Raw genomic sequence first — 15,414 nt, forward strand, 5'->3', positions numbered from 1 at the left:
TTGCCCTAATAGATGTAAGGCCATGGAGGGACATACAAGGGACATCAGGGAGCATCTCATATTTTCACATCTCTGATAACAGTAACCCAATGTAAGAAGTGACGTTGAGAAGAGAAAACATACATTCTCCAATCATGTTCACAAACGCCTGAAGTCTTAATTATTTCTGCAATCAAAAAGAAGGACTCTTCAGACAACATCACATAAACCTGCAGTGGAGATGTTGCAAACGGCCTTTATGCTAGCCACTTCATTGAAAGCGACATGCATCTACATTGAAAAATTTTGAAAAGCATCAAGGCATTAAACTGCACACATAGGAAGCTGCAACTTTGCAGCACTTTGATGTGCACAGCAGATGTCATGTTCTGTGGGTGACTACACATTGGGGAACACAGCAATGCTCGAAAAGTAAGGTTGTGAGCACTCATGCATGAATGGAAGACATATTTGCACTTTGAACATTGAACAATATACAGATGTAATACAGCCATTATCGAGGACTGAGGCCAACATAAAACTGAGAAATGGACACTGGACACGTTCTGAAAGACATTTCAAGCAACAATGCGTTCCTGCCGTATGCCTCCAGTTAACATTTTCCTCTTGAAATGAAACCAAGCAAATGACTTACAAGAGTGGATGACAAATTAACTAAATAAAGATGTATTTAGCTTTGATAAAAATGTGGACATTATTAACAGCACCCATGCCACCTTCATGCTCATAAGGTTTTCATTTTATGTTTCCTACCACTATGTCTAGATGCAACCCTGACATTAACAGCTGAGGTGGAGGCTGTCTGCTCAATACGCTGTCCCATTGCTGTGGATGATGGTGGCGGGTGTCCTGTGGAGTATGGAACCCTAGTGGCTCCATAACTCCTGTGGAGTTATGGAACCTGGCTCCATCCTACTGGGGGGTGCAGCAATGTTGAGTCACTATGCTCCATGTTCCCGCTTGCTGGAGTTAAGGGGTCTGCGCTGGTGGAGGTGGAAGAAGAGACAGGTGACAGTGCACCCTCTAGAGCATTGGCATCTTCCTCCCCAGAGGAGGAGTCTTGGACCACGCGGCGTTCTGCTACTTGAGTGCGGGCACCTACAGTGGAGACACAAACAGAGGCACTTTAAGCAGCAGATACACATTAATCACACACTTTTCTTCGGTTTGCATATAGGGCTGCAAGGGTGGGGATGAGACTTCATCCTTATGCTTTGTGGATCCTGCCTCACCATCCGCGACAGCCCTGCCTCCCTTCTCTCTTGCTCAGCTGGGTTCGGCATCCTGATGTCAGGGACACCTCCTCCAGTTTTAGCTTGCTCGCGCTGGTTGTGGGCGCGTTTATCCTGCAGGAGACAGTACAAATTTAATGGCATATCAAAAGATGCATCACAACCATTGCATAACATACATCAACATCACTCATTCTGCAATGGCATTCACACAACATAAACAATGCCACTTTGCGGCAATCTTGTAGTGAATGGCACCAAGGCTGCTCACGGATTCCACTGCATACATTGTCTACCCTCTGTCTTAAAGAGACGGAGCCAGGGAGGAAAACAATGGAGCTACTTCACCAAGACCACTTACCCTCGCCAATCTGAGCATCATCCGTTTCCGACACTGAACCCACGTTCACTGTGTCACCCCACGGTTCGAGACCTCCTCCACTACATCCACCCAGGTCGCCTCCTCAGTAGGGAGGATCTTCTGACTCCACCTGCAGGAAAGAGGACTTCCCACCTTCCCCTGATGGCCTAGAGGAGAACCTGCAGGGAGGCATTACTGAACCGTGGGGTGGGACGCTGCTTGCTGGCTGTCATCTGCTTCACCTTTGCTGCAGGGAAAATAAATGATGTGAAGTTGGTGCTAGGTTACAAAAATTAAGGGAGGTAAAAGCATTTTGAAGTACAAGCTTTACTTTAGGCTCCGATGCAGAGAGATACATGACAGGAAGACTGCTGATCCTTGAGAATGCAAGTACAGAATGCTTTATATTCATGACGATCAAGGTGCTTGGCCCAATGACGGTAGGTTTCACCAATGAAAGGCTGTCCGCGCCACATACTGCAGGAAATATGTGATTAAGCTAGAGAGGTTGCAGAAAAGATTCTCAAAGAATGTTGCCTGGTTTGGAGGGCTTGAGTTATAAAGAGAGATTGGATAGGCTGGGTCTGTTTTCCATGGAGCGAAGGAGGCTGAAAGGGGACATGATAGAGGTATATAAAACTATATGCTGTAATCTCTGGAACAGGACTTGAACCCACACACTTTCTGACTTATAGATGAGAGTACTACTATGACACCACAGCTGACAATGATGTCTATGCTCCATAGTAATCCATTGGCTATAAAGTGCTTTAGGAAGTCCTGAGGCTTGCTTTCAAATTGCAAATTCTTCCTTTACATTTTGAATATATTCCACTGATTTTTCCTTCTCTCTCCCAGCAGTAGTAGCTGCTCTGTTTATTCGATCACTAAACAGTTTCATTAGGTTACTCTGAGCAAATTAAAATGCCTTTATATGATCCTGAAAGAGATAACAATCATCTGTGATTATTTACCATCTTGTTTGCTTGCCTTCAGAGAACTGAACTTTGCTTAAAAATTGTCACCAGCAATTTGGCTATAAAATCCATCAGTGTTTACTCAGGAGGAAAGAAGACTTGGTAGGATCCTACTGATTTTTCACAACTGTTAGAATTATAGAAATAAAGGAACTAAAGATATATGCAACTCCATAACAAGGGAGGTGGATCCGAGCTCAGAGGAGAAATAGTGAATGAGCAGTTTTGTTTTGGATACTTTATATAGTGGGTGGTGAATATATGGAAGTTTTTACATGTCATTTTTCCACAGTTTAATGTTTTCAAAAAGGCATATTGTCTCATTAGCATCTTCAAAATGAAAAGCATCGAGAGAATCTGCATTACACTCCAAAAATGTATTTTGAATCTGGCTTGTAGTTTCTGAAATTCTGTCCACTCATGAAGCTAAAATAAAGTCAGAAGCTTCTAGCTTAGCAGAAAAAATGGTTAAACAGGAGTCTTGCAAATGACTTGTATCATGAACTGGGGAAAAGTGTAGTCGTATCTGTAAAGATAGCTGTCAATTTTCACTTTTCTAAATTGGGGCAGACTGAAATGTTCTTGGCTTTATTTTGAAGAGTAGCAATAATGATACTGCAATTTAATAACCGTTGCAAACTTTTTTTTCAAATATATGTTTTCTCCAGGGAAGCATGTTGACATAGAAAAGTTGTCCAGTCTGGAATTGGATTTGAATTTGCTACAATACTCAAGTTCTAAAAGTCTGTGAGGTTTTAAACAAAAGCAACACGTGGAGTTTGGTGAAGGAGAAAGATGGTGAGGAAGGAAACAGAAATATAGAAAATTTATGGAAGGAGGCCATTTGGGCTAACTGAAAAGTGCTAGCAAGCAAAATCCTAATTTCCATCTCTTAGTTTGTAGCCCTGTTGGTTATGGCACTTCAACTGCGTATCCAATCACTTTTTAAATGCAATGAGGGTTTCTGCTTGTACCACCCTTTCAGACGCTCTGAGTGAAAAATATTCTCTTCAACTCACTTCTAATTCTTCTGCCAATTACTTTAAATTAAATCTATGCCCCGCAGTAATTGAACTCTCTGCTAAGGGAAGTAGGTTCTTCCTGTTGTTACGACCGAGGCAGGAGTAATGCACTGTCAATTTAGTCCCATTACTCCACAGGTCACAGCATATTATTAAATTTTCCCACCTACCTTAAATTCGCCGAATTAAACACTTTATTAGCCCCCAGAATAAAACACACCAAACCAGGTATCTTTAAACAACAACAAATTATCTATTTATAAATAACCTAAATCTTAAACAATTATGATATAAATCTATGTCTGAAAAGACTTTATAACTTGTTATTCCTCCTAACCCTCATGCACACAAACATACATTCAAAACCCAACAGTTAACCAATTCTAAAATGATGTTTTATATTAGAGCTGTTTCTTAGGAATAATAAAACAACTGGGTTGTAAGTCTTGGTAGGTTATGCTCCTGGTTTGGTGAGGTGTCCTCGAGTCAAATAGTCAGATGCCACTCAAAATCTCCAGGCGAATTCGATGAACAATCTGTAGGTGTTCACGGCACTTCAGCTGCAGTTGGCATCACACAGAACTTTCAACAAGGAGTATAACAACAGGTCTGTTTAAATTTTGAATTTGCAGTCTATCAGTAGAAACTTTACTGCATTTCCAGAACTCCCAGAAGCACGAAAGGCAACAAAAAGTCACTGTTGAGGCAGAGATTTCTCAGAGATGGGAAACAAAAAGGAATTTTCTACCTCCAATAATGAAAAAATTCCTTCCCGGGGACATTTCCTCTTTAAGCGAAACACAGCCTGTAGGCCAATGTAGATTTGCTGCTGAGAGATCGGGCTGAATTTTATTGGGGTGCAGCCATCCGTGGTAGCGCCCTTTGAACTCAGTGGTGCGCCTGCATTCACCAGCCGCCGCCAAGCCCCCGCAATATTAATCGCAGGGGCTCATTAGAATCACAGTGCCGAGCCACCCTCCCCATATTATGTGGGGTGAGGCAGGACATTTGGCGCAGTGAAAGAGTCTTTGACAGCTGTGCAGCAGGTGCTGAGGACTTATTTTAAGCGCCCCAGCACCTGCTTCCTGACAGCTGTCAAAGAAATACTTACCTGACTGCTGAAGAGTGGGGCTGCTGTCAATCTGGCAGCAAAGCAGAAGGTGCTGCAGAAATCCAGCAGGTCAGGCAGCATCTGTGGAGAGAGAAGCATAGTTAACTTGTCAAAGTTCACAGACCAGAAAGTTAACTCTGCATCTCTCTCCACAAATGTTGCCTGACCTGTTGAGTGACCCCAGCACTTTCTGTTTGCTGCCACATACTCACCCTGCTGTGTCCCAGTGTCCTGTGGAGTTGCGATCCTCTTCTCCCACTCAAGTGTAACATTCCTTCTTGTAGGCATGCCGCACCTGGGTGAATAATCTTAAATTTGCACATTCCAGGACCTGAGACTTAAATACACCATAAAAGGTATTACAGAGGCTTACAGAGAACACACTGACACAAATGGGAATGCACGGGTGTCACAGCAAAGTAAATACGTCTTTCACTGAATGTTCCTCACCAACATGTGTATTTTTCTCTGTGTGAATGATGTGTGCTAGCATGTAGTGCCAATGTCACATCCCTTTGCACCCTTGGCCCTTCAGAAGAGCCAACGTATGCAATAACATCATTGCCATGCCACCATTACTCATGAGCGTCTCCACGGATGCAGTGACGTGGAAATTGACTCGCTCAGCTGCTGTCTCTTATGGTTTACATAAGAACATAAGAACTTGGAGCAGGAGTAGGCAATTCAGCCCCTCGAGCCCGCTCCGCCATTCAATACGATCATGGCTGATCTCATCTCGGCCTCAACTCCACTTTCCTGCCCGTTCTCCATAACACTTCAACCCACTAATAATTATATCTGTCTATCTCCTCCTTAAGTTTAATCAATGTCCCGGCATCCACCACACTCTGGGGTAGTGAATTCCACAGACTCATGACCCTTTGAGAGAAGTAATTTCTCCTCATCCCTGTTTTAAATTCAAAGTGATTCCTGACAACGCTGGCCGCCACTGGTGTCATCAGGCTGCGCCGCGGTGTGCACATGCGCAGACGGTCTCCTGCTCTCTGCGCATGCGCTGAGTTCCGGCTTGCCAGGACTGGTCAGCGCATGCACCGATGACGTTATCGCGTGACGTGTGCATCTTTGGGCAACGCACGTGGTCGGCCTCTGCGCATGCGCTTTATGCAACACCAACGGGTATTCACGCATGCGTCAACCTTCGGCGCGAGTTTCTGAAAGTGGAAGGAGGAGAGGTTTTGTTGGGCATTTTCTCATATTTTATCGCAATTATTTAGTCGTTTTGAAGATTTCAGTCTGCTTCATTTTTATAGAAAGAGGAGATTGCTCCAAGGTAAGTTGCTCTGAAGACATTTCCATTATCTGGGGCACTGCATGTGCTCCAGTCCACTGCACTGCACTAAAACCCTTTCCATTGTCTGTGGCTGTGTGCAGGCAGTAAATGTGCTCCAGGCCCTGTTGTAATTGGCTCTGAAAACATTTCCATTGTCTGGGGCACTGCATGTGCTCCAGTCCCTGTTGCAATTTGCTCTGAAAACATTTCCATTGTCTGGGGCACCGCATGTGCTCCAGTCCCTGTTGTAAGTTGCTCTGAAAACATTTCCATTGTCTGGGGCACTGCATGTGCTCCAGTCCACTGCACTGCACTAAAGTCCTTTCCATTGTCTGGGGCTGTGTGCAGGCAGTACATGTGCAGCAAGAAGAGACTGGGCACTAAAAGAAACAAGCATGCCATGTCCAGTGGTAGCACAAATGTGAATGCTCTTGCTGTGTACACAACTGGTGAGGTGGGAGTGCAGCCATACCGTTCTCCATCCTCAATGTTGCTTTAAGGCAAAGGTAGATAAGAGTGAAAGAAATGGAAGGTGATGCTGATAGTAATGGGCAGGATTAAATGGGAGCAGATGGGAAGGCGCAGGAGTAGCATAACCACTAGCAGGGAACAGCTGGCTAAATGGTCTGCTTTATGTTCATAGTCCAAAAGAAATGTGCTTCTTTTTCCAGCACCCTCACATCATTCATGTTTTCCCTGAGAGCAGCATTGAACCATCATGAGATAGGGGCAGTAACATCATCCTGACTCCTACAGCTGAGGTGGGTACTAAGTGATTCATTGGCAGTGTTATCAGTACATGCCTTTACTGCAGAACATAAAGCATGCTCAACAGTAATTTCATTGGAGGGAGGGAAGCTCTGACACTGATATTCTTTCCTTATTTCTTTTCATGTAAGACATGCTGTCGAGAAAACAATCCTTGAGACTTAAGGTCAGCATTCAAGCAACAAAGGCAACTGGATCATGCTGTGGAGCTTGTCACGATGTGGAAAGGAACCTTGCATTTATGGATGAAGTCAGAGCACACATTGGGATGCGTTTGGGGAACATTTACCAAGAATAGACTGAGCTCAGACTCATGTGACTTTGCCTTCTTCACATGGACAATACAGTAGTGGAATAGAGAGCCACGCGTTCATTCACCACAAGGCTCTCCAGGAACAATCTCTTTAGTTCTGCATAGCAGAGACTCGGCCTGTCTGTCTCACGGGAATGCTGGCGACACAACACTCATGTATCCATGCACAGCAGTGCCTCGAATGCTTCATGTACTTAACAAAATTTCTCAATAATTAAACTTGGAATTGTTGAGGTTTTTGATGCCATTTTCCCGAATTTGCAACTGCACTTCAGATATTCAACTGTGGTGTGGTCCTTGGGGGTGGGGTTGTGAGGGGGAGGTGGGGGGTGGGGGAAGAGGGGGGTATAGGGGAGGTGGGGGTGAGAGGGTGAGGTGGGGGGGAGAGGGGGGAGGAGGTTGGGGGGTGGGGGGAGATGGGGAGGTAAGGGGTTGGGAGGTAGAGAAGGGGAGGGGGAGAGGTAGAGGGGGGGGGGGTGGGGGGAGAGGTAGAGAGGGGGTGGGGGGAGAGGGGGTGTGGGGGTGTAGTGGGAGGGAGTTAAATCCATAAGTGCCTGAAGAGGGGGATGCAAAAGGCAGGGACCAGACAGCTGCAATGCCTGAAGTACAGTTGAGAAATAGGGGAGAAAGCGGCTGGATGGGGGATCTGCAGCTGGAGGGAACGGCTGGATGGAGAGGGCCGGAAGCGAGAGGCCGTAGAGAGCCGCGGGGAGCGAACGGCCGAAGACCTTGGTGTCGCCGGGTGCGGGGACCGGCCAGTACGTCTTTTGCCGTTGCAAGGTTATGGCCCATGCGCAGAAAAACGCACTCCTCCTCCCTCCCCACCCCTGCTGCTGTCTCCGGCCGCTCCGCTCCCCTCCGTCACCGGCCCGTTCACTCACCCACTCGCCGGCTGCTCCGCTCCCCCTAGGGCCGCTCCGCTCCGCTTCCCCCCACCTCCACCCCGGCCCGCTCCCCGGCTCCGGCCCCAGCCCCGGCCCCGACCCGCTCGTTCGCTCTCTCACTCCGCCATTGTGTGCTGTCATGTGTTTGTTAGGTTGCTATTATTTGAGCAGCGCCATCTTTAGTCCTGGCAGCTGCCTAAAGTCGCAGACTGTGACGTTTTAGTGGCACAAGCTGCATTTGCGCATGTGCCACAGCAGCGCCACCTAGCGGTAGCGTTGTCAGCAAATGCAGCCTTTTAAATTTGCTACCCCTTATCCTAAAACTATGACCTCTCGTTCTAGATTGCCCCACAAGAGGAAACATCCTCTACATCTACTTTATCAATCCCCTTAATCATCTTATATATCTCAATTAGATCTCCTCTCATTCTTCTAAACTCCAGAGAGTAAAGGTCTAAACTGCTCAATCTCTCTTCATAAAACATCTCTGGAATCAATCGAGTGAACCTCCTCTGAACTGCCTCCAGTGCAACTACATCCCTCCTCAAGTAAGGGGACCAAAACTGTACGCAATACTCCAGGTGTGGTCTCACTAATGCCTTGTACAGTTGCAGCAATACTTCCCTACTTTTATACTCTTTTCCTTTAGCAATAAATGCCAAAATTCCATTTGCCTTCTTTATTACCTGTTGTACCTGCATACTAGTTTTCAGTGAATCATGCACGCGGACACCCAGATCCCTCTGCACTGAAGCACTCTGAAGTTTCTCTCCATTTAGATAATAATTTGCCTTTCTATTCTTCCGACCAAAATGGATAACCTCACACTTATCCATATTAAACTCCATCTGCCAAAGTTTGGCCCATTCACTTAACCTATCCATGCTGCAGATGTGGACTGGTGCACAGCAGGTGAGCGAGGGTGATTTGTGGCTTGCAGAGTTCATGTCGGTTCCTATGCAGCAGACAGCCTTTGTCCGATAAGCCACTGCCGTACATCCCTAGCTCACTGCTAGCCCTGCGTGCAGAGTCTTGGTGCCATCTGCCCTCCTATGCGTCTTTCATATTGTAGGTCCTCAGTGTCCTCATAGTCCGAGGAGGAATCCTATTGACGTCTCTCCTCATCATGCCAGGCCTATTGGGTGCGAGGTTGTGCAGAGGCACAAAGAAAGGAGCTGGCCTTTTTGGCCCGTAGTACAGGGCATCACCCTATCCACACAGGCATTGGAGGCGCTCTTTCAGCATGCCGATCTCCTACTCGATGGTGGCTCATGTAGCTCAGTGGCTGGTGTTGTATCTCTCCTCTGCAGCAGTGGTGGAGTCTCTCATCAGTGTCGGGAGCCATGTCTGCAAAGGATAGCCCTATCTCCAAGAAGCCACCCCTCCATCTGAGCCAGTTCAGTGAACAGCGGTGGCAGCCGGGACTGGCGCAAGACCCAGGTGTCATAGCAGCTGCCTGAGAAGTGGTCACACATTCACTGCAAGCATCTGCGGTGTTCACATACCAGCTGCACCGAGATTGAGAGGGCTCCTTTAATGGCGATGTCTGCAGATAGTAGCCTGGCAGTAGGCCTGATGGCCACATGAGTGCAGTCTATGAACATTACAACCTATGGTTCTCCGGCAATGGTGCAAGAACCAATGGCCCTCTGGACCTGGCTGTGAGAGTCCGTCCTGAAGTAGACATCCTCAATGGCCCTCCGGTGCAGGGCATTGGTGACCTCCCTGATGCAGCGGTGCACTGCTGACTGTGTGACCCCACAAAGGTCTCTGGTAGGCCCCTAAAAGGCTGCAGAGGCGTCAGGCTTGAGAACTGCTGCCACTATGAGGAACAAAGGCATGGGATGTGCACCGGAGCCCATGGGCTGCAGGTCATCCTTGAGCAGGGCACAGAGACGTGTCATCATCCACTCTATATACGCAATCTCCTCTGGCACTGGTGCTCTGACATCTGATGGCATGTCATGTGGGACCTGTAGATGCACGTAAACTGTAATGGCAGGCTCCCCTTGGGGACTGCTGCTCATGACCGAGGTCTCTACGTGGATCACACCTGCCTGTTGATATTGCCTCTGGCACATATGGATTCTCACATGCAGAGGATCACACAATGTAGAATGAGCCACACCTATTTCCATGTGATAAATAAAGTTGAACCCTGCATGTATTTGAAGGTTCCTAACAGGGCATGGATTGGTGTTGTTGGGTACATTAGCTGCTTTCCTGGATCAACTATGTGGCGTGCCATGGTATTGCCCATCTTGGCCAACACTCAGAATGGCACAACATGACCACATCAAGATCCTACCAGCTGAATCGATTGCCCCCACCATCCATAAAACTTTACTGTTCCTGCCCTTTCTGGCACCCTCTCCACACACTGGGTGCCTAGTGTGCCATTGCCCCCTCACAAACACAGAGCGTACACTGTTAATGGAGGGATGGTACACGGTACCTGCCTTCATGCCAGCACAGATTTCCCTCCAGTAATCCCAGACCCCCTCCCTTCCAGAATGCAGAATTAGACCCCTGTGTATCCACCCTCCCTTCTCCCTTCCGTAATGCAGAGTGAGGACCCACCGGCTTTTCCGATTGTGAACGGTATGGCACGTGACAGCTGCCCGTTCAACGAAAAATCCGGCAGTGTCGGTGGAGAGGCGGCGGGCTGCACAATCAGCATAGGTATGTAAGCATTACCATATGCTAATTGTGGTGTCACTGCTGTGCGGCGGGGGTGGGGAGGGGGTTGCTGCACTGGGGTCCCACTGCCACCGGTAATATGCGGTGGGCCTGTCTTGGCGTCGGAGGTCGAGGCGGGCCTCTCCCCATAGCATTCTACCAGCCCCCGCGCTGCGACTCGCGGTGCAAGGGACCGGTAAAATTCAGCCCATAGAGACAAAATCCTTCCTTCAAGGAGAATGCTTCGGCCAGATCAAACAGTTTCTAGCCAGTCTTTACACAGAGTCAAACTGATACAATATGGCATGTGAACGCATCTCTCTTGCTGTTGCTTCAGAACAGGCTTGTAGCTCGCGCACACTGTTCCCAGAGAATATTAAAACTTCTTTCAGTCTTAAAGGCACACAGACCCCCTTAGTTTTTAAACAGAAAAAAAACACTTCCATGACACTATCCACTCTATCTCGGCCCCACATGATTTTATGCATCTCTATTATATCTCCCCTCAGACTCCTCTGTTCCAATATAAAGAAAAAGAAAGACATGCATTTATATAGTGCCTTTCATGACCACCAGATGTTTCAACACGCTTTACTGCTAATGAAGTACCTTTTGGAGTGTAGTCACTGTTGTAATGCAGGAAACATGGCAGACATTATGCGCACAGCAAACTCCCTCATACAGCAATGTGATAATGACCAGATAATCTGTATTTGTGATGTGGATTGAAGGATAAATATTGGCCAGGACGCCAGATGCCATGGAATCTTTTACATAGACCCGAGCAAGCAGATGGGGCCTTGGTATAACATCTCTTCCGAAAGTCGGCACCTCCGACAGTGCAGCGCTCCCTCAGTACTGCACTGCAGTATCAGCCTTGATTCTTGTGCTCAAGCCCTGGAGTGGGATTTGAACCCAGAACCTTGTGACTCAAAAAGCAACCTCAGCTTATCCAATCTTTCCTCATAGCTAAAATTCTCCATTCCTGGAAACAGCCTCTGTAAACCTCCTCTGTACCCTCGATACATCCTTCCTGTATTGCAGTGACCAGAACAGTAGGCAGTACTCTAGCCAGGTCTAACTAGTGTTTTATAAAGTTCTAGCATAACCTCCCTGCTCTTATATTCTATGCCTGGGCTAATAAAGGAAAGTATCCCATATGGCTTCTTAACCACCTTATTTACCTGTCCTGCTACCTTCACGTGCCTCTGTTCCTCTACAGTTCTCTGTATCCTACCATTTATTGTGTCTTCTCTTGCCTTGTTTGCTCTCACCAGTTGTATAACCTCAAACTTCTCTGGATTGAATTCCATTTGCTACTTTTCTGCCTACCTGACCAGTCCAATGATACCTTCCTGCAGTTCACAGCTTTCTTCCTCACTATCAACCACATGACCAATTTTTGTATCATCTGCCAACTTCTTAATCATGTCCCTATTAATGTAGGGACAAGTCTAAATCATTGATATATACCATGAAAAGCAAGGGATCTAATACATGGGCCCTAAGGAACCCCATGGGAAACAGCCTCCCAATCACAAAACACCTGTTAATCATACCCTTTGCTTCCTGCCACTGAGCCAATTTTGGATCCAGCTTGCCACTTTCCCTTGGATCCCATGAGCTTTTAATTTACTGATCAGTCTGTCATGTGGGACCTTGTCCAAAGCCTTGCTAAAATATATGTAGACTACATCAAGCACACTACCTTCAACCACCCTCCTTGTTACCATCTCAAAAACTTCAATCCAAATTAATCAGACATGACCTTCCCTTAAAAATCCATGCTGACTGTCCTTAATTAAGCTGTGCCTTTCTAAATAACAATTTATACTGTGCCTTAGAATTTTTTCCAATAATTTGCTGACCACTGAGGTTAGGCTGTCTGGCCAATAATTACTCGGGCTATCCCTTCTTTGCTTTATAAACAACAGTTCAATGTTAGCAATCCTCCAGCACCATGCCTGTAGCCAGAGAGGATTAAAAAATGATGAGAACCTTACTATTTCATCCCTTGCTTCTTTTAGCAGCCTGGAATACATTTCATCTGGCCTGGCAATTTATCCACTTACAAAGATGCTAAACCCCATAATATTTCCTCTCTCACTATGTTTAACCTAACCAATATTTCACACTCCTCCTCTTTAACTGAAAAATCTGCATTATCCCCTCTTTTGTGAAGACAGACACAAGAATTCATTAAGAATCATGACCATGCCTTCAGCCTTCACACATAAGTTACCTTTTCGGTCTCTAATTGGTCCTACTCTTTTCTTCGTTATCCTCTTGCCTTTTGTGTATTTTTAAAATATCTTTGTGTTTCCCTTGATTTTACTTGCCAATATTTTTTCATGGCCTATCGTTGCTTTCCTAATTTCCTGTTTAATTTCACCCCTGCACTTTCTATACTTCTCTAGGCTTTCTGCAGTATTGAGCTCTCAGTATCTGACATAAGGTGCTGGATTCTATAGAGCCCTCGCATCGGGATTTGTGGCGGGGGGAGCCTGAAGATGGCCCCGGATGAAGCCTGCCATGGACCTCAATGCCGGCAGGGTTTGGTCCGATGTTGCCGGAGGCCTCATGGCGGCCCCCACACCCTCCCTCCCCCCGGCTTGGCGACGAGGCCTTGTGGCGACCACCTGCTGCTCGGCGACGGGACAGCAATTTAAATATTTAAATAAATTAAAATACTTGCATAGGTTACTCTCCCGTCGCCTCCTGAAGTCCCGCCACAATCTTCATCCCTTTTGGATCCCCGTCCGGGGAAATGAGGCGCAACAGTGGTGGGGAGGAGGGAGGAGGTAAGTTTCTCAGGTCGGGGTGGGTGGGAACAGGGTCAAATTCACGTCATGGGTGTCGGGGATGGTGGGAAGGATTTCAAGTTGGTGCAGTTGGTGGGGGGTGGGGGGCTTGAAGGTCAGATGTAAAGGTAAGTGTTTTGTGGGGGGGGAAGGACTAATAATTTGTTATTGGTGGAGGGGTGGGAGAGAGGCAAAAGAGAGGTATTTATTTTTTTAATGCCATTTAACTCTAATTATTTATATTTGCCGGTAGGGCTAACAGCCCTTTAAAAATGGTGTCAGTGCCTGCGCACAGGCAGCTGATGCCATTGCTGGGGACGGACAGCCCACCCCCTCCTCATGATCCAGGGGGTGACCCGCCCTGGCTATTTAAGTGAGCCACTGCATTTGGTATTGCGGTGGATCTTTGGCGGGCGGGCTGCCATTTTTTCCCTCCGCCACCGATCTTGGCAGTGGGCTTTTAGAATTCAGCCCAAGATTCCCTTTTTTGCCTTATTCCACTCTATATGCTCTTTTAGATCCAACGGGGTCTAGATTTGGGAGTCCCACTCTTTTTCTTTGTGAAATATATTTGTTCTGAACCCTCTCTCTTTCGTCCTTGCATGCCTCCCACTACTCTCACACTGTGGTGGTACCAGTCCACTTTTCCAAATCACATCTCAGCTTAGTAAAATTGGCCTTTCCCCAATATAAAACTTTTATTCTTTGTGTATCTTTGTCCTTTTCCGTAATTACACTAAATCTAACTGAATTATGATCACGACCACCAAAATGCTTTCCCACTGATACCTCTTCCACCTGCCTAGCTTTATTTTCTAAAACTAAATTCAGAACTGCCCCTTCTCTTGTTGTGCTTGCTATGTACTGGCTAAAAATATTCTCCTGAGCCCTCAATATATATTGACAGCATGATTGGTACAGAATGATCGTAAAAGGAATACATCATGTACAAGAATGCAAAAATTGGGAATTTGATGCAAGTGGGAGTTCAGTGCAGAGCGGGAAGGAGGAAGGAGGTCCTGCTTTTTGCTTCCAGTGATTGTAGTGGTTCATGTAAGCTTGAGGCAGCGAATATTTACAGTTTTTGTTCAGTGTTTTAGTGCCAAGTGCAAGTTCGTGTGTCGAAAATATAAAAAAGCTTAAAGAAAACTAAAAAGTAGATGTAAATAATTCAGACAAAGATATGGCAGAGCTGAAATAAAAATGGAAAGCGCTGGAAATACTCAGCAGGTCAGGTAGCATCTGTGGAGAAAGAAGCAGAGTTAACGTTTCAGGTCTGTGACCTTTCATCAGAACTCTGTATTTCCAGCACTTTCTGTTTTTGTTTCAGATTTCCAGCATCTGCAGTATTTTGCTTTTATTATATGACAGAGCTAGTTGTGTGTCTGAACTGCAGTGTGTGGAAGTTTGTGGATAATAATGCACTAGTGCCAATGTCAATCTTGACCTTGAGTGTATGCCAGCTTTCTTTGGGCATATGATGTTAATAGTGGCGAAAGCTTCCAGTTGTTGGACTTCATCAATGTGATGGGCTGAATTTTACTAGCTTTCTGCCGATCTTGGCGGCGAGCTTCTAAGATGGCGGCACGCACGCACGGATTTTGCTCCGCGGAGCTGCTGCGATATTATACGTGGAGGCTCATTAACATGGCCGGGGCGGACTGCCTCCCCGATGACGTGGAGTGGGCAGGCACTGTGTCCCTGTCATTGGTGTCCAACGCTACTGCGCAGGCGCTCGCGCCATTTTTAAAGGGCTTTAAGCCCATCCATTGAATGTGAATTTTTAAAGTTACAGGCAATATAAATTTGATGTAAAAAATTTAATAAAAGATTCAAGCCCCTCTCCCTCCCAGAAAAACTTACCTTGCGATCCCAACCTTCTCCCTCCCCGCCCTCAAAAGTTTATAAACTATGAACTTTCCCCTTCTTACCACCTCCTAGACCAATCAGAAGCGTTTAACACCGCTCGCTCCCC

The 15,414-nt window shown here is 46.5% G+C and overlaps 1 protein-coding gene across 5 annotated transcripts in view; it reads left to right on the forward strand.

Moving 5' to 3' along the window:
• prkn (parkin RBR E3 ubiquitin protein ligase) overlaps nucleotides 1-15,414 on the forward strand; it is a 1,503,655-nt gene that overhangs the window by 235,574 nt on the left and 1,252,667 nt on the right. For 2 of the 5 annotated variants that reach the window (XM_068044605.1, XM_068044609.1), the window contains exons 2-3: nucleotides 6,666-6,755; nucleotides 6,894-7,265. The exons of 1 other annotated variant lie outside the window; for it this stretch is intronic. In XM_068044605.1, coding sequence (XP_067900706.1) covers nucleotides 7,238-7,265 — 28 coding nt within the window. In that variant the 5' untranslated portion in view covers nucleotides 6,666-6,755; nucleotides 6,894-7,237. Of the gene's footprint in view, nucleotides 1-3,238; nucleotides 3,369-6,665; nucleotides 6,756-6,893; nucleotides 7,266-15,414 lie in introns of all 5 variants that reach the window. 2 more of the 5 variants (XM_068044606.1, XM_068044607.1) reach the window with 2 other exon arrangements.

The sequence above is a fragment of the Heterodontus francisci genome, chromosome 13 (assembly GCF_036365525.1).
Source record: "Heterodontus francisci isolate sHetFra1 chromosome 13, sHetFra1.hap1, whole genome shotgun sequence".
NCBI classification, from domain to species: Eukaryota; Metazoa; Chordata; class Chondrichthyes; order Heterodontiformes; family Heterodontidae; genus Heterodontus; species Heterodontus francisci.